This window comes from Cryptomeria japonica, chromosome 11 (assembly GCF_030272615.1).
Source record: "Cryptomeria japonica chromosome 11, Sugi_1.0, whole genome shotgun sequence".
NCBI classification, from domain to species: Eukaryota; Viridiplantae; Streptophyta; class Pinopsida; order Cupressales; family Cupressaceae; genus Cryptomeria; species Cryptomeria japonica.
In genome coordinates, this window is record NC_081415.1 from 611473672 (window position 1) to 611494760 (window position 21089).

General features: G+C 33.7%; 2 protein-coding genes across 2 annotated transcripts; both read left to right on the forward strand.

The window, feature by feature from the left end:
* Positions 1–18316: 18316 nt before the first annotated feature.
* On the forward strand, positions 18317–18928 carry LOC131860363 (uncharacterized). The gene has a single exon (XM_059214762.1). The coding sequence runs from the start codon at positions 18317–18319 to the stop codon at positions 18926–18928; it is 612 nt and encodes a 203-aa protein (XP_059070745.1).
* A 51-nt stretch (positions 18929–18979) lies between these two features.
* LOC131046253 (uncharacterized) lies at positions 18980–19327 on the forward strand. The gene has a single exon (XM_057979939.2). It carries the CDS (start codon positions 18980–18982, stop codon positions 19325–19327), a length of 348 nt encoding a protein of 115 aa, XP_057835922.2.
* Positions 19328–21089: the final 1762 nt, after the last annotated feature.

The window sequence follows — 21089 nt, forward strand, 5'->3', positions numbered from 1 at the left end:
ACTCTTGAGGAACCTTGAGTACATGTGTATCCATGCATTAGACCATCACAAAGTGGAGAATTATTGTATCGAAGAGTCAATATCGGTCACCTATGACCCTACATTATCATATGGAGGCCCTATAGATGGATGTATGATTGGGCATGACAATATGTATAGTTACAACATATGAAGCAGGACCATCTACTAAAGGGTTACCATAGATACATCATCATCCCATTTTAATTTGATAAAGTTATGGGGTAGTTTGATCTAGTGTAGGGTTACCCCACAACTGTATCGATCTACATACAACACTCTCAAAGTGTCATAAGACCAAGAGCCAGGCCTAGACCTCCAACACGAGATATAGAGAGATGATCCTATAAAACAACACCAAAGCTTCAAAAACTTGAGGATACATCACTATAAGCCTTTTTAAACAACTACAAGTAGGTTCCATACATTCACATAGTCACAACATTATCCCACTATAACTGCATTACATTAGACCATATTTGAACCAAAGAATGTAACTAAGCTAAGCACAAAGATCAACAAGTTTGACATCAATGACAACAAGAACTCATATTTGCAACAACGTCTTCTGTAGAGATATTTAGGAGGAAACAACCAGTGAGACACAACTAAATGTTTCCTCATGCCTTCTTGTCTTACTTTCTCCACTCATGATCTATCAAGGTAGAATCCTCTAGTTTCTTATCTTTTGAAACTAGCAACTAGTAATTTCTTTGTTCAAGGTGATCTTCAACTTTCAACTTCCACATCTTGTAAATAGTACTGTTGAATTTCTAAATATCTTGACGAGATGTGGAGGCCATGGTATACAACCTTTCTCAAATCTAGAAAAAATCTTCAAACTTATAGAGAGGAATCCCTCCCTCAATAGAACCACTTAGCTCTAATACTAAATATTCTGAAACAAGGTGAAGAAAGCTTTCAATATGAACTTAAATTTATTGTAGGTCTAATTCTAAAGATTAACCATTAACATAAAGATTGTATAATTAAAACAAGAACAAGAAAACTATTGTACATGAAACACCAGATTTGTATGGAAAAAACTCAGCCAACGAATTAGAGGCAATATTATTATGAATCTAATGAAGAAAAGAACAACAATACACTTCTCTTTACACCTATGTAAAACCTAGTGACACTTTGTTACCCTAGAAACTAAACAAGACTCAATGAAAAATGCTAGCTCAAGGAACTTATTTATAGGAGTTTGTGAGGATGAATACCACTATTGTATCACCAAACAACACATAGAAAAACTACCTAGAAAAACTCACACCTGCCTCAAAAAATATCCTAAATTACATATGCTAGATGCAGTTGTCCTAAGGCTTTTCTCATGCATGTGCACATGTGTAAGGATTCTATTATATATATTGTCATGTAGTATTAATCATTGTGATAGCCATCATATATTCACTTACAAAACCTAACATTTGTTCAAGCACCTCAAAATTGAAGATTCCAAGAGGTGTCACCTATCTATTTAATCCTTTTCCTCGAGGCCAAATAGTAAAAGTAATTTTATCTAAGTTACATGGTCTCTTTGACCGCCCTTGGCTAAATAGTTTAACCTCTTATGGGTAAAGTGAAAAAGGAATTTAGGAAAACAATAAATTAAAGAATTTACAGGGTTGATGGCACTGAAATCTGAATAATAGAGATATTGAGTTTGAAGTAATTAGAAGATCACTTTTGGAGGTTCTAAATCCTTTGATAATTCAACACATGACTCAATAAGTTAGTTATAGGACATGTAGGTGGTGAACATAGAGATAGTTGTACCCTTTTTATCTTTGAGAAAAGTTGAAAAAGATCTAATTAACATAGAACCTATCTAGTCTATAATAGATTATCATATTCTAGGATTTATTATTAGACCGAGTGAATAAAATATCACTATATTTATATTTCTTCTTTTCTAATGCATCAACTAAAAAAAGTGTTTTCTTCATTTTAGACCAAAAATATGGTTGATTTTCCTTCTAGAGACCATCCCTTCTCCATGACTTGTCCGCTTCATTCTTGAGCATATTGAAATCTCCAGCCATAATCATTGGGATTTTAGGGATATTAGTTGGCATCCAAGACCATAGATCAAAAATCTATGGTTAGAGTCATTAGAGGCATAGATGAAACACATGGAAAAAACCTTCGAACCAATACTCATATAAACCAAGACAAGTCTATTGTACAGAGAATATCTATAACTAATAATGAATTTGGACTAACAATCATTAATCAAGATAGCTACACCTTTTTTTCATTTATCATTCTTAGTACATAAAGAGTTTGTTAACTTAAAAATGAAATTAAGAAACACAGTCCTTCTAAAATCCTACCACTTTGAATTCTTGGATGAATTAAACATTCATTTTTAGCATATCTTGGAGAATGATATGGGTTGACAAATTATTTGTCAAGAGAATTTAATGCCATAATATTCTAACTATAGATGTTTAGTTTCATTTAAACTTAGGATGAGGTCGGAGGGGATTTCTGATTCTTATACAACTTTTTAAAAGATTGGGAGACTCTCTCTACCTTAGAATTCTTGTAAAAAAAGGAGTATTATTGTCCTTGCCTTATTGCCACCCTTCTTATGAGTTTTAGTACTCCTATACCTCTCTAACTATTTTCTTTTATTCCTTATTTGAACATTTTTGTTCCCCATACATAAACATGGCCAATTTAGACACAAAAGTAAAGTATAAAAGATTAAAGCAAATGAGAATGCCATTTCAACATTAATTTGGATTAGTTTCATAAGTTATTTGAAATGTTAGTGTTAAATATAAAATTATCATTAAGAATGTCTTGCATCTTTTATCTAGAATCCTAGGCCTTGGATTTAATTGTATCTAATGCCAATTATTGGTCATTATTAGGGAAAAGATTAACCCTAGAGGTGTCAACAACATAAACCATTTTGTTATTATCACCATCACGGATAACCAATTCTTGTTCAAACTATTAGAATCTCTTACCAAATCCAATTCATCTTCAAACAAGTTGTTGGATAAGGAGAATGTGGTGTTGCCTCAACTAGGAGACCCTATATTTGAAGAAGGGAGTATATAATTTTTTTACCGGATCATTGATGCAAGATCATCTTTGATGGGTGCACAAGAAGACAAAGCACCATATTTTGAATACTTTTAGATTTTCCTTTCATTGGAAGATAGAGGTTTTTAATGAAAGTTTGAAGTTGAAGAAGTTCAACATTATAAGAAAGAATTTAAAATTTTATAATTCTCTTTAAAATGCTGAAGAGATTGAGAAGGATTCCTCATTGAAAATATAAATCTAGATTACACATAGAGAAATGGCATTGGAGTATAAGTTTTTGGGTGCCTATCTTATGATAGGTTGTGGAAATAAAGAAGGAATTGGCCATCCTTCAAAATGGTATGAAAAAGGTGTAGTAAAGAAATGAATGCACAAAGGAGGATGAGATGGTGTTTTGGAGAATAGAGTGTGAGTAGCTTGAGGTATGGTGAGAGAATAGATTGGGAAAGTCCTCCATCCTGGGTGTGAGGAAAAAGAATTTCATAATAGAGAGAGGCAAGAAATAGATGGCAAGAAAATAAAAAAATAGAAGATGTAACATGTGTTGGAATCAAGGAACATTGAGGGGTAGGGGGTGAATCAGTGTTCTACAATTTTTAACATTATTAATTTGTCCTCTAAACCACTTAATGCAGATGAATAAAAGAAAAGTGTTGAAACATAAAGCGAGTAATAATAACACCATAACAATAGGATTTTTTACATGGATAACCACTTAAGGGAAAAACCATGATGAGATTGGGACCCACAATATTCATATACCGTGTTAGAAGTATAATAATATTACTTGAAGGGAATGCACATGCATTTAGGCACACTTTCTAGAGCTCATTGCTCAAATAAAATAAGAGCTACAACCTTAGAAGGCTCACTACCTTAAAAATTATTATAGATAATAATTGGAAAGTCTAAACTAATAAGAAGCACCTACAAATTCCAGAAACAGTTCTGGTTAAGTACAAAACACTTTGTTCTGCAACACTACTTTGTTATGATATTTTGTTGTATTCCAAAGCACAAATCCTTCAATTATGCACAATCACTCATACACCCTTCACATATAACCATTAATACACCAAATTATCATATCAATCAGTCTTATATATCTACAACATCAATTTATGTTTATTTCAAGTCGACGCAAAAACCACATAACACACAAATGAAACATGGTACTTAAGTCGATTCAATCTAATCCAAAAAAACCAAGTGGACCAAAAAAAATTATCCACACGCTTCCTTCATGTCGGCTCACTAACCTTAAAAACACAGCTAATGGCCAAAATCACTCCACACAATCCGCACAATGAATCTTCACATGTTACCACTGATAAGCACTATTCTAACAGAAAACCTGTCTACAGGATCTTACAACTCACACAAGAATTAATACCAGAGTATACAAAAATGGAAAGGCAATTTAAATGTCCATAATCCATTTTTGAGATCCACAACACAAAGTAATCCACACAAATAAATCACAAACCACACCACAAAACTATGCACTCTGCCGAATGACCTGTTCTTCTCACCGGACCTCACCAGACCTTAATCAATCTTTTGATATGAATGAATCATGAACTATGGATTGGATATCTGACTCAAAATGCTATCAATGACAACATTTGATCATCAATTTAGTGTCTCTTGCCCACACCATCAGCACAGAGAGAAGGATACATGATAATAAGAAGAAAGAGGTGTATATTGAAGAGATAAAAAATTTATTTCAGGATAGAGAAGTAGTAGTTAATTAAAGAACCAAGGAAATAAATTTTGTTATTCAATTTTTATAAAGAGGGATGGGTATTGAATATTGCATAAATAAGGGAAGGAATGTTGGATTCTAACCATAACTAACCCTATTTATTTCTTTGTCTTCTTTTCTCCTTTCCCCATAATTTTTCCTAAAGGCCTCCCTCCTGAAAAGTCAAGGTTTGTGTGAGTACACATCCCAAGACCTTGAACCCCAAGAAGTCTAGGTTACAATAGAGGAAGTTGTAATTGTCACCTCCGAACCAACAGAAGCATGTTGGATGGAGACTCGGAAACATTTTATGAAGACTGGGATTTTTCCTGAAGGCCTCCCTCCCAAAAAGAGGAGATTCTACAAGATGCTGAATAGTGGCTTCCGCCTATTGGATGGAGTGATTTTTAAGAGAAATTTTGACAGAATCTTGCTCTGCTGCGTGGACCAAGGCCAAGCTAGTAATATTCTACATGAATTTCATTATGGTTCTTCAGGAGGCCACTTTTCAGCGCAAACCACCATCATTAAGATCACATGCACTGGGTAATTCTGGTCCTCTATGTTTAAAGAGGTGCACACTCTGGTAATAGAATGCAAAGAATGCTAGTACTACAATGGTAGGGGAAGAAAGGAAGCAATGCCACTTAGGCCCATAATGGTTGAAGAACCCTTTGATCAGTGGGGTCTCGATTTCATAGGGATGATCAACCCCCCAAGATCAATTGGACACAAGTGGATCTTTTTTTCTACTGTCTACTTCACCAGATGGTCTGAGGTTGTCCCCCTAAGGAATTTTCTAAAGACCATAATATCGGATAATGCGCGAGCATTCATAGGCTCATGAGTCACCCAGTTCTCTCTCAATAGAGGCATCTACCTGAAGACCTCCTCAAACTACTATCCATAGGGAAATGGCCTAGCTGTGTGTACTAACAAGAATCTCATAAGACTCATTAAAAGGATGGGCTCTGAGCACAAAAAGGAGTGGCATCACCACTTGAGAAGCAAATTATAGGAAGACCGGATAACACCCAAATAGATTCTAAAGAACTCTCCATAAAAGCTGGTCTACGACAAGAACAAATTATTCCCTGTGTCTTTGGAGATCCTCGCCTTACAATTACTCAAATCTATCAAGGTGGCAGAAAATGGTCCCATGGAGGTGAGATTGACAAAGATTATAGAACTAGAGGAATCAAGGGAAGAAAAATTTTTGTCCCTTCAAAACGTCCAACAAATTGTCAAGAGGTGGTTTGATAATAAGAAAATTTCTGACCCAGGATTCAAGCAAGGGGACCTTGTTTTGAAATACAATGAGAGGGTACCCAAGCCCGGTCAGCATCCTCAATTTAATTGTTTATTGGAGGGAACCTTGCGCATTATAAATTTCAAGGGTTTCAATGCTTTTGATCTCAAGGATTTGCAGGGAGATTCTCTCAAAATCCTAGTCAATGGGTTCCATCTTAAACCTTTTCACTAGCAACTTTTTTCCTAATGTACAATAATGTAAATAGTGTTTTTCTGTGTGCCTTATTTATCTAATTATGTTTCTTCATGCATTCACAAAGTGAAAAGTAAATCCAAAGATACACCTTGATCAAGAAAAAAAGAAATCATTATATTATAGGTATCTTGGTACAATATATACATAAGGCTTGCGGCCTAGTTTTGAGAAGTAAAAAGACAACTTTCTGAAGAAAGGGTGGCATTATCTCAATGATATTCTTCATCTTCATCTACATCTATCTAGAATTGGGAGTCATCATCTTCATCTTCGACATCATCTCGCTCCGACCACTCGTGGCTAGAGTCATCGCCAAGCTCCTGAGCTATTGACACAAGCACTAGGTTGGGGTGGACATGCGACGTCAAGATCTGTGGGAATATGTAATCCTTGGACTCAATATACCACTTAGTGCTAGCTGGAATGGGCACCATCAGATGGACCTGGAGAAGGAACTTTGTAAAAAGCTCTACTCGGAAGTGATGAGATGACAACAACATGGTCTTCAAACTGCCTATAAGCAGATGCCACGTCACTTCCTCACCAAAGATGATGAAACACCACAAATATGAGGCAAGAGGTAAGCCTCTAAAAGGGACGTAATATGCCACCATGTCTTCTGGGACACCTAGATACTCCAAGGAGAAGAGCACTTTAGCTATCTCCGAGGTCAAATAACCAGTCATCCAAATATCTAGTAACAAAGCCACAAAATGTGAGTAGATATCCGTGTTTATACAGTATTTGTCCAACTTGTCAATGAAATCTTCCCCAAGCACCCATTTGATAGTAGCTATGATCAGAGGATTTTTGCATTGTGTCATCCCCTATAACATCGGGTCTAAAATATTACCTAAGAAAGCAACTTGAGGTTTACTTGTGGTGAGCCTGACGGGAGTATCCATTTCTTCAAGAAACTCCATCGTTGAGCTGGATACTGTGCAAAAGAATGTCTAAAAAGACATATTTATAGTGGATTTTCAGCTCCAGATGATAAATGACATAAAAATATAGTGCTCCCAATTTTGGACACAACTGTCTTCCCTCATCAACTTGCACAAGTAGACAGAGTCTGGTTTGAAGGTTGCGTATGTCCTGCCCTGTACCTTGAAAAGAGAAGCAGTGTCCTCAGATGCCACATGTATATATAGGTACATTGTGTTTAATCCATAACACCTGTAGGTCTGTTATAACTTGTGTGAGCTCAACTAGCTATTGATACTCTCCTTAATGGGGAGAGTTGTCCGAACAAGCAGATCGTCTCAAGTGGCTCTAAGCAATGGCAGACCAAATAGGCATTTTCATGGGAATCATAGATGGTGGCGCTCATCCTTTTTAGAATTAATTGCAACTGGAAAATAAATTGGCATACATATGGACAAATACTTGTCATTAAATGCCTTCTTTCACAAAGATCTAGGCATGCGACGTATTTAAGGAAGAAGGTCTCCAAAAGTACCTAACACCCCAAACACCGAAAAGCTTTAGAAGTGTCAAAAAGAAAAGCCCTCTTACATAAGATGGAGATGGAAGAAACTCCCTCTGGAAGATTATGGGTACATGTATTTGGGGAGCTCTCATATTCCTCTCACGCCATGCCCCAAAATCAAAATATCAAAGAACTAGAGCTAAATCAAAGACGGGCACCCACAACCTAGCAACGGTGATAGATTCTCTAGAGAATGTCATTGAGACCAAAAGAACCTCAGAGAGGCCGCTCACGATAGAATGGTAAAACACATAAATGAGCTGCAATCTACAACAATCAATTTTTGGAATAGTGGTGCTCCTCAGTTCGTGGTCCCCATCATTCTACACTGTCCAAAATTTATGGCTACGTGCACTAGCAGGTTTGACCCCATATCTTTTTCAATTCAGGGCTCTTTTTTGAAATAGTTATAACCCCAGAGGCCGTGAGAGATATAATGTGTTGTCCAATTTTTGACAGAATGGAGGTGTTCACTAAAAGTTCCATGGAGGAATATTGGAGCACTAGAAGAGATATTGTCTCTTTCTGTCATGGCATGTTGAATTAGAATCCATCAGCTAGAACTGCAAGCCTCCCTCTATCCTACATCAACTTGAGGCATGATGACCTTAAGGTTATTTCCTTGACCCTTGCATGGCTATGCGATCATGACAATGACAGGGAGATCACTGCTCCTATGGTGGGCTTCCTGTTCAAGTGTCGAAAGTAGAAAGGGCCATTTCATTTCGAATTCTCTATTTTTATAGCAAAAGAGATGGTAAAGCAACTAGTTGAATTCCAACATTTTTGACAGTTCAAGTTCACCTCATTCCTAGTTCACCTTTTCTTGCACCAGAAGGATTCTTTTTTCAGCCAATTCATGTGAATGGCTACCCATGTTGATTTAGGAAACAAAATGCCTGTGTGGGCCTGGATACCCATTTTTCCAGCTTCTTACGATGCCTATCAGTTTTCAGACTATTTCCTAACTCCCATCCTTTTAAATCTTGGTTTTATCCCTGAGGAGCCTCTTGCTCACTTTTCCCAGATACAAATGAATTGGATGTACAACGAGCACCCCCCTTGTGATTGGTTTCTAGGTAGTGACTTTTCCTTTATTCAGGTGCATGACTTCTCTAAAGGGCCTTTCTACCTACCTACCTATGTCACAGAAAGTACCCTCACCCTTTAAATTTCATGGCAGTTGGTGAATATTGACAGAGCTATAGGGGTGGAAAAACATGATTCCTCCATAACAAAGGACCACAAAGCTATTGGCCCCATTACTCTTGCTTAGAGAAGCATTGCTGAAAATGTCCTGACATCCAAGCTGGTGCAACTTGGCCTAGTAGTAATTAATGATATATGGAGTTACGACCCAGATGGGTGCCTTTCTAAGAGAAAAAACTATAGTTAAACATGAACCACAGAGTTCATGGGAAGGATAGACTAACCCACCAGTGAATGACCCAAGTCTCTATGTGGGTCTCAATGATTTTCCCATTTTAAAATGACCCTCGTGGTTGAAGTTTTACTCTATCATGCAAAAGTACAATCTAGCGAAGTCCCTTCTCCAGAGTATGCTAGAAGCCATGAGGTGGACTTTTGGCCTAAGAAAAAGAGGGAGGATTTCTAGATCTACTATTAGGAAGTGAATTATCTCAGGGCGAACATAGGGAACACTCCTTTTGATGAGTATTTTGAGATTGAATGGCAACATCACAACAAGTTAGATGAAGAGATAGGCGATGAGTCCCCACACGGTGACTCATCCAATGAGGTGTCCCAGTAGTAGGAGGTAGAACTTTTAAGTATAGAAGAGAAAGAGACCGAGGCTAATATTCCTCTTCCTCTTGCTGGTTCAATTCGAAGTCCCTATTCCCAAATTGCCAAGAGATCAGCTGAGAAGCAGGTGCCTGGTTCCCCTTCTAGTAAAAAGAAATATCTATTTTGTGCAAAGAAAGGTTCATCTTCTCAGGTCCCAAAGGTTCCCTCAGTCTCTCAGCAGTGGGTGACTTCTACAGTTCAGGTATGTCCTTCTTTCCCCTTTCTCCCTGCTCAATCTGTATCTTCTGTAGCTCCCCATCTTGCATCTATGCCTACTCAAATCCCCACAACTCTTACATTAGCACCCGTCGGGGCTTCGGTCAACCCTCAAGTTGCATAATTGCAGGCTTCCATTTCACTCCCTGCCCCTAATTTTATCCCTACAACATTTTCCCTATAGATGCCTGATGCAACCACTGTCTCATGTAGGCTTGGTTTTGGAGAGTCCACTCCTTCCCCAAATGTTGGGGTAGCGTCTACTGATCCATTTTCTTCAAGAGCCTCTTCTTTTTTCCCATTTTTTTCTCCAACCATGCTTGCACACCCCATTCAGACCTCTTTTGGGAGCCCTATTTCCCAATTCCCCTTTGCAATCCCTCCTAGTGCAACGTTTATAGGTCAAGGTATTACAAACTCAGATTCTTATCAACAATAGGTTACCTATTCCAAGACTGCGTGTATTGGCAGGACTGGTAAGAGAATAGAGAAAGATGGTGTCGGGCCAGCCCATGTTTCCCAAGGTCGACAAGCTAGAGGCCCAAATGAGACCCAATGATTACACCTTGATTGCTGTTGGGGTGAATCTCCCGAATGCTACGACATCTAACAAAGTTGAAATGATGGAAGAAACTTCGAAGGCCGTGTCTTTAGATTTCATCAAAAAGAGTCATCTCCTAGAGAAAATGCAAGAAGAGAATGTGTGTCTCTAAGAATATTTGGACCAACAAAGGAAGGAAGACAGAGCTAGGAATGTTGAAATCAATTGCTTGCAAGGATTGTTGACACAGGCTAACTCTAAAAAAGGAAAGTTGCAGTCTGCTCTGAACAATGTGAGTTCTCAATTGAAAGGATAGGAGGCAATGAGGAATGTGGCCTTGAAAGAATTACAGGAGAAAGAGCAAGAAATACAATATTTAAAAGCAGCTTCCAGAGATGATACCCAAGTTCATACATGGTTGCGTGAGGAGATCAGCCTAAAAGAAGAATACACTCGATAGCTAAGTGATACACAAGTCATAATTTTAGAGGAAAGAGCAAGGTTTGAAACAAATGTGCATGAAAAAAGGAGTACCATGGAGCAAGCTGAGAAGAAATTTCTAGATATGGAAGGTTTGTTATAGCAAGAGCGAGACCACGTATCGCGACTTCAACAAACTATACAAGATGGAAATGCCAAAATCCTCACTCTAGAAAGTTAGGTGGTCCATGAACAAGATAGGTGCAGGGAGATGCAATATGAGATAAGGGAAAAATATGAGGAAGTCTCATGGTTGTCAAACCTTCCTCCCCATTGGAGATTCCTCAAGATTTTTCTTCAATTTTAGTAGAATTATATGTTCCCATTGGGAAATAATTAAGCAGTATTTCCCTTCGCTGCAACCTGTGCTGATATTTCTAGGAGAAGCACAATCCCTCTATGCTGAAGTGGGCGCTCTCATTAACAACTCTATGATTTTTATTGGTCCTAAGCTCCTTGTAGCCTAGAGATTAATTCATATGCTATATGCTGCTCAAGATGAAGAGTTGAGATTAAAAGGAATTACAAACCATAATCATTTAATCAGGAAGACTAATGTATTCATTAAGCAGCACATGGTAATCATGCATGTATCAATAGTGCTTGAGCCTTTACAGATTTCAGCTTCAGATATCAAGCAGCGCATAGAGAGGTTAGTTTCCCTGGGTCTTCCTTCTCCTTTTTCCACGAATTATTTTGTGTTAGGGAATGAACAAGTGTTGAACTAGATAGAGCAATTACAACAAGATAGGACCTTCCTACAACACCTAAACAATCCTATTTTAGAAGAGGAGGTTGAGTGTCTCCTGCACCCCTAGCCCAACTCTACATGCTCTTGAAACTAGTCCATGATGAATGAACGATCTTGCCATTCAATGAAGTAATTTTTTTAGATCAACACTACTAGAATCTAGAAGAGTAGGTGTTACCCTCCGAAGATGAATGGTTTTTGTTGCAGTGGGTCTTTGACCTGCTTCACCTCATTCTAGCATGAAGTTTGTTCTCTGAACCAACAATTTTGGTTTCTATCATTCCACAGGCTGAATTCCTCATTTAGTTGCCAAGAAATGTTAATATTATTTTGGGATTTATCGTAGGATTTATTTAGTTTGATTGTTGGGAAGGTGCAGGGATCGCCATGACGTGGTTGAGATAACAACTTCAAAGGTTGTTTTGTTGGGTAGCATCTCGCGTTTGCAAGGATGTTGCTCATGCTACGACCTGTTAGTTAGGAGATGAGGGCTCTATTTACGCTTTCTTTTCCTTGCTTTGAAGGGTTCAAACTTTTAGAGAGATTTTTAGATTTTGGCTCATTAAAGAGGCCTTTATGTTGATTAAATTTGGTGAATGATAGACATGTCAGATTGTGCCTATGGCCTTTGTGATTTTTTTATTCGAAGCTTAATATATTGACCTATGTGTTGTTTTCAAGTTTAATAACTTCTATGATATTCATTGTGAGACTCCATGGATTAAACAATGTTCTGAGACTTGTTATCTATTGGATGAATGGTTAATGTCATTTTATGTTAAATTAGTCTTATTGAGTTACTCTCTCGAATGGTTTTGAGCATGTAGATTACTAAATGAGCTTTAAAGCTGCATGTCTTTGGGTTTTTTATGCTATTAATTCTTTTCAAAAATATTTTGGCGTATCGCCTAAGTAGTATAGATCATTTGTTTTAAGTCTTCTTCTTTACCTCTTCTCCCCAATTATATGAAGAGCCAACTTCTCAAACCCTTAGGTCATTCAATGAGTTCTGCAAAAAGATCCCCCATCATTGAATTTACCATAAGGTTGTTAGCGTTTAAGGTAAAATTAAGAGTCAATAGTTACTCTTGCTACATGACCTGGTTTGTTCTCATTGAGGACCCACCGGATCATGGCTGCATCACAATTCTACAAACAATTTACAATCATGGTTTTTCATTCTCCTCTCCCTCTCATTGAATTAATTATCCTCTCTCTCTTCATGCACCCCTACTTACTCTAATCTATATGATTTATGTAGGATATTCTCTTTCTCATGAACCTATTTTCTCTTTCTTAGTATGCAGGTCTAGGATTCCTTATTGTCTTGCTTCCCACAATGCTATCCTCTCTTATCTTTCTTCTTTTGCAAGCTTTTAATTTAATTTGTCTCGCATGGCCTAAACCCCTTCTCTAGCTTCTCACAACATAAATTCTTCTTTCTTCCTTGACTAAAATCCTACTATATTGGTTAATGGCCACACCAAACAATACCCCTCTCCTTTTTATTGCATTAAATAATTCTTCATTGATGCATTTATGAATTTTTTTCCTTCTTCTTGGCTGATTTACAATCAATGGATGGCCTTTGGAATTATTCCATCATTCCTAGCTTAATTATCTTAACATTTGTCAAATTACATTTTCTCAAAAGTTTCAAAGGTCTTATGCTTCATACCTTTCTTCAAAACTTCCATTACAAGCCACAAGGATTCTCACAAGGTCACATAATCTAGCTTTAGGCTTGCCAATTTCATTTTCATGAAAATGTCTAAAGCCTTTTTGAAAAATCATTTTTTACATATCCTACAATCATTGCAATCCATTAGATAAAATTTCTTTGAGGTATTCCATCAAATAGTTCATGTGCCTTGTTTATGCTTCCACATATTACATATATGTCTAGTAGGAAAATTATAATTACAACAACCTAACAAAATTCTTGTATCCTTTATAATTTTATGGATGTCCATACCCTATTCGCAAGCCCCCATTTTGGCATAGACAAAGTTGATACTCACTTTTAACACATTTTATTTTATATTAAAGAGGAGACATCACCCCCTCAAACTCAATATATGGATTCTACAAGTAATAACTATAAGAGGATGTCAAATATACATTACATAACATCATTCAAGAAGTGAATGGATATATCTCTTATGTCTCCTTATAATTAAACCGATTACCCTCCAATTGGTTCATGTACCTTGCTAGATTATTTAACAAATTGTTAAATAGTCATATGTTTCTTTTTCTTCTTCAACTAATGTAGTGTTCTCTTCTCCAATAACCTTAACTCATAGAGCCTATGACATATATTTTGATTAATAGATTATAATAGAAATAAACATGTGGAAGGATCCTCCTACTAAAATACTAGTATTGGAAGTGAGATGACTTTGTAATCTTATTTTAAAATACGATAGAAATAATTATAAATTTGTGTAATTGGTTTAGATTTAGAGGAGGTTTTTATATTTTAGATAAAAAAATTGGAATTAAGTTTTGAGATAGATAAATTATATTTTAAATGGATCTTGTTAACCAAGATTCAATGCTTTGTTTTTTGTGGCCCACTAGATCTATAATCCTATTTGGTTAGCAAAAAAATTTAAATAAAAATAATTTTTTTGTCTTAATGTAATTAATAAAATTATTAGATTAATTTAATTTTTTTAGATAGATGTATTCAAGATATCTATAGTAGTGAATTTTTTTTAGTGAATCATGGTAAATAACATAAAATAAACAATAAAAACTCATGTATTATTGTCGAAATAACTAAAAGTACTTTATTGCTAGACCTTCTCTTATCAAATAGTTACACTATCAATGAATACTTTATAATAGTAGTTATCAATAAATTATAGAATATAGCATTCTGTTTGGGAATGTGAAGTCCAATGATCACATGGGCTTTTGGCTTCTCCCAACTCTTCATTTCATAGTTGCATATGATTGTATAAATAGATGTGTATTATCCATGTAGTAGTATATTGATGTAATTCTTAATATAAGAGACTTTCCCTCTTTTCCATGGATGTAGCCCTTAATGGTGAACCATATAATTTTGTTGTGTTGTGTGTTGTTCTAAGTTTGTCTAATTTTCTTTTTTTTGTTGTTATTTAATATGTTTTTCTCTACCCGCTTAAAACTAACAATTGATATCAGAGACTGGTTAGATTGAGCAGAGATGGAAGAAGTTCAATAATAGTTTTATGTTTGTTTCCTCCGCATACTTCAAGTATGTTTTAATGGGTGTAATTGAATTTGTAGTTTTAGATGATGAAGCCAATTCAATCATTGAAGACTTTCTTAGTACGCTTGTATAAATGGATGTGTACAATCCATGTACTAGTGTATTTATATAATGATTAATATAAGAGAATAATATAAGAGAGTTCCTTTCTTTGCCATGGATGTAGCCATGGTGAACCCCATAAGTTTTCTATGTTGTGTGTTTGTATAATTTTATTTTTTTGCTATTTTTTAATATGGTTTCCTCTTACTCATTTAAAATTAATGATTACATCCACCAAATTAGTTGTTTGATTACATGTACTTGAATATTTTTTTTATCATTGTAACTAAAAATCAAAGATAATATAGTAGCCTATACACTAAATTATTTTTTAGTTGTTGGAACTATTATTATTTTATGGATAACTTTGGTGACAACTAGTTTCATGCATTGGGATATTTTTTTTGTAATTGTAGTTAAATATTGTATACAATATATTTTAAGAATATAAGAGCCTATCCCCCAAATTGGTTCTTAGTGATTGTATGTATTATTATGACTCGATGATAATTTTAAGTGTGGATATTGGAACTATTATTTATATATGATGAATTCCATGAATTTCATGTATTGGAGTTATTACGTCAAGAGGCATAACCTACAGTGGCAGCATGGGGTGGAGTGGGATGGCGTGACCGTGTTAAAAAAAAATTGTTAACTTTTATAAATTGAAAGCCGACAAGTAATATTTAATAAATATTATATCTTTTTGAACCAACAACTAAATAATCATAACGTTTCAAACTAATACAAATACCAATGAATGTGTAGAATTAAAAACATATTACTATGAATAAATACAAAAAAAAATTATCACCAGTGAGTGCGAATAGTGCGAATACTTCAAATAAATTTACCAACAAATGCGAATAGTGCAAATAGTGCAAATAAATTTACCTAGAATATAGTGCAAGGTGGTGAAAATAAATACTCTAAAAAAAAGTAAGTCATTTTCACTTTATTTTACCTATAATGTAAAATGGGTATTATATATACAATGGATAATGATATCTTTTATTATCTTTTTAGTAAAAGTAAATATTTTTTAATTCTATATTATTTATAGTAGTTTATATATTAAGTTGATATTAAATTAATTTATATAATTAAATAATATGATTAAGTTAATATTTCTCATATATTTCGTATATAATTAAGTTGATATGAACCTAAATTATATAATTAAATTTGTAGGATGCCTCGTCGTCCAAGGACAAGTTTTGAAAATGAAGAGCAATGAAAAGAGCATCAAAGAGAATATGCTCAAAATTATATGAGACAACGACATGAACAAATGGCTAATGCAAAAAGAGAGGAAGTAAGAATTCATTCAACTGAAGAGCAACAAAGAGAAAAAAAGAGAGAATATGCTCAAAATTATATGAGTCAACGATGTGAACAAATGACTGATCTACAAAGACAAGAAGAAAGGAATCATCAAAACCGAAATGATAGACAAAGAAGTGCTAAACGTAGGGCAGAAATGACAGTGACAGAGATTGAAGAGGAAATGAGACAACATGCAGATAAAATGATGAAACATCATGCACAAACATCTCAAGATGATGGATATATATTAAGAAGAAGAATACAGAGAGCTATGCATTCTGATCAATTGAATGAGATGGAAAGACAACAAATACAAGTGCATAATCATGAAGCAGTCGAGGTTAGTTCTGAAGGGATGAATTCTTTGACAATTGATCGTGTGCTACAAACACCAAATGATAGAGTTCAAAATGTAATGAATGTTGATTTTCAAAATCATATGGAAAATAATAGTTCACAACAAGAATTAACAACTCCTCTAAGAAGACAAAGACAATTGCAAAGAACACAAAATAGAAGAGATCAAGGAGTAGTTAATAATGATGGAAATATTGAGATTGATTTGAAGACTTTACAAATGATATTTTGACATGGACTCGATCAAATTTCTACACCAAGTATGTGCTACATTTGTCAAGAGAGTTATCCTGCAATGAAGGTTGTGCGGGTACTTGAGAGCCCTATTTGCAATCGATGTCGACAAGAGAAAAATGAACATCAATTTTCAGCATCAAACAATATGGATCCTGGTCCACAACCATTAGAACTTGCAAATTTAACACAACCCAATTCTTCAAGTAACACATGCAACTAGGGGTCAATACAGATATAAAGGACATACCATAAGTTTTCCACAAGAAGTGAGAGAAATAGCTAAAATTTTACCACATCAGATAAAAGATTTGCCAATCATCATTGTTCGAAAAAAAGATCAACGTGGAACAAATTATTATTTTATAGTTAATAAAGAGAGGGTATATAGAGCACTTAAATATAAAATAAAACATGATAAGTTCTATAGAGATGTTAAAATTGATGAAAATGCACTTAATGACCTTACATGTAATTCAGATGAGAACATTTTTGATCAATTGAATTCTGTTCATATGGAGTTTGATTTAGAGACAAATGAATATGTATTTGCGGGTCCAATATTAGAGATGGATGAAGAAAACATTATTAATCAAAGAGAAAAAGAGATAAGAAATGGGAAGCAAGGACTATAGCAGCTATTGTGAGAGTGTTTCCAAGATTTACCACCGTACCTACACGTCAATCAAAAAAATGGGTTGATTTTTGTTGGTCAGAGTTATTGTTGTACAAGCCATTTCATAATATCCAAAGAGATATTGGACTTGATGATAACATAGTTATATCAAATTGGGAGTCACTCAATTATAATCCATGGCATTTGGAACGAAGGATTATAACAAATGAAACTGAAGATCATAATGATTCTGAAGGTGATGATGATTTACCAAATAATCAAAATACAAATGAACATGAGTGGGAGATCATATCAAGACTACATCGTGGACAAATTATGGATGTAACAGAAATAGATATGTTGGGAAGAAGAGATATTGATAAACAAAATCCATGGAGTGTAGAATATCAAGGAGATGATTACACAAATAAAGCAATAAATTTTATCAACACTATGAAAGAGAATGGCTTATTAATACCTAATGATATGATGTCAAGTATATCATATGGAACCTTAGGTGCTAAGCAAAAAAAAGCACTTGATATTATTATGTCACATTATAATCAAGATGACAATGCCATGCCACTATACATGATAATTCAAGGAATAGCTGCAACAGGTAAATCATATCTGATTCATGCAATTCATCAAACTCTTAATGATGCATCAGGCTCACAACGTTCTCCCTTATTATTACTAGCACCGACTGGAGTTGCAGCATTTAACATTGGTGCATCAACAATTCATTCAACTCTATGAATACTTATTGCATATTTTGTTGAATTAGAAGGCACAAGACTCACAAGTCTCCAAGAAGAAATTCAACATATTAAATATATATTGATTGATGAAATGAGTTTTATTGGACAAACTTTGTTACAAAATATTGATTCAAGACTACGTCAAGCTTTTCCTGAAAAATCAAACATGAGTTTTGGTGGAAGATCAATCATTTTGTTAGGAGATTTGGGACAACTACCTCCTGTTAGTGACAAACCACCTTATGATAGTAATGTGCGTGCAAAATTATTATGGCAAGAGTTTAAGATAGTTGTTACTTTGGATAAGGTGTTTAGACAAGATGGAGAAACTGAAGACCAACAAAGGTTTTGCCAATTACTCACAAATATTAGAGATGCACATCCAACTATAGATGATTGGAAATTATTGATGACAAGAATAGATGCTTCATTACATCCAACAATTAAGGAGGAGTTTGATAATAATATTCATCTATTTGCAACAAATGACAATATGCATAACCATAATAGAAAAAAGTTATATGCATTAAGAAGACCAATAGCCCGAAGCATTGCAAGTAAAGAAGGTAGTACTAATCTAGCAGGAGGTCAAAATGATGAGTTAGATGTTGAATTATTAATTTGTAAGGATGCAAGGGTCATGTTAACATCTAATTTATGGATAGAAGTGGGTCTTGTGAATGGAGCTTTAGGATACATCTGAAATATCATATACAAACCTGGATGTGCCCCACTAGATCCACCAACATATGTTATGGTTGAATTTGACAATTATTTTGGACTTCCTTTTGAAGATGCATCTCCTAATTTGATTCCTATTTCACCAATACAAAGGGGCCGTACACGTAAATTGCCACTACGATTGGCTTGGGCACTAACAATCCATAAATCACAAGGATTGACTCTTTCAAAGGCAACAATTGACATAGGACCAAGAGAAAGGGCAGGATTAACATTTGTTGCTATATCACGTGTTAAGGCCTTGGATGGAATTAGAATCTCACCACCATTTTCATATGATCGTTATGAAAAAATGAAGACAGGAAAGCAACTTGCCAAAAGGAAAGCAGAGGAAGAAAGACTCAAATCTTTGGAAACATAATATTTTTATGTAATGTATACATTGTTGAATTGAACTCTTCTATTAAAATTGGGATTAAATTTGTGTTTTTAAAGATGAAATGTTGCATTCAATATGAATTCCTATTGTACACTCCATTGAATATGATAGACATCATGATTTGTAAAGGATAAATATGCTTTATTTAAAACAAAAGGTGATAAATTAATACTTTACATGTCGCATTGTAGATGCTACTAGCCTAGATATCATAATACATCTATCTAAAATATGCCGAGAGATATCAGTCTCGAGGCACCTAACTATTCTCAACAACAATTTAAAATAGGCGCCTCAAGACTGATATCTCTTAGTGTATTTTAGATAGACGTATTAAGATATCTAGGCTAGTTGATATATTTTTTTATTATAAATTATAGAAATTACTTTTTTCACAATCAACTATGTAAATACATTTTTTAGTTTTTTTTTATATTACAATATCACGTATCATAATATAATACATTACTTGATTTACAAATTTTTTATTTCTTATAATATAATATAATAATATTATTAATTATTAATTAAATAAATTTAAAATATTAAAATTTCTCTAAACCTTTTAAAACATTTTTAAGATTAATAATATTACATGTATCAGTAAAAAAAAAAAAGTTAATAATATTAGTTAGGTTAGGTTATTCTTATGCAATTTAATAGTATTTCTATAGTAAAATAATATTATTAATATATTAACCAAAATAATATAATACATAGAATAATAATATTTAAGTCATTATAATATTAAAATATTAGTATTAATTATAATATAATAGTATGAATAGTTTAATAGTAACATTAATATATCATTGTAGTAATAGTAGTAATATAAAAATATTAAAATAATAATAATAATAATAATAATAATAGAATAATTCTAACATGAATAGTATAATACTTATTTTTTAATAATATATTAATAAAAAGTAATAGAAAATTTATATATATATATATATTTATATTGTAATATTATAATATAATATATGTATATGTAAAGAGTTTAAACCCATATTTAATATGTATCTTACTTGAAAAATAATATAATAATTAAAACATAATAATACAATAATTTTAATATTTATCTGTATGACACTAACCCTTACCTAACTTTAAATCTAACCATATGTCTAATTGAACATTAACATAACCATAAACTAAAGATGTAACCTAAGCCTAACTTGACATCAACTTTAACATAACAATAAATTAACCATAATCATATCTCTAATTGAAATGTAAACTTAATTATAATAATATACTAAATAAATTCAAAGAATTAAATATAATCTAAATTTTTTAAAATTTCTTAAATTTTAATTATTATAATATTAAAATTATTTATTGCATATAAGTATGATGTATAATTTCATATGATGCGTAATTTCTTGCATTTATATGTTTGATCATTCATTATATTTAAAATTTAATTATGATAGTTTTTTAGAGGGAAAACAAGTTTAAATAATTTTATTTTTCTCTTCACGGATAATATAAATATATTTTTAGTTAGAAAGAAAAAATCATTTAGATATTTGAAATAACTGTAGATAAGGAATACAAACTATTAGAGTAATAAAAGTACTTCCAAATGCATAAGTATTAATGAGACAAATTTGATTAATTAGTATGAATTAAGCATGTAGATATTAAAACCTAGATTAATATTTTAAAGAGATTAAAAATGTAATTTTTGATATATCTTAAAATGGGCCTTTTTTAAGATATCAAATTTCAACTCTTC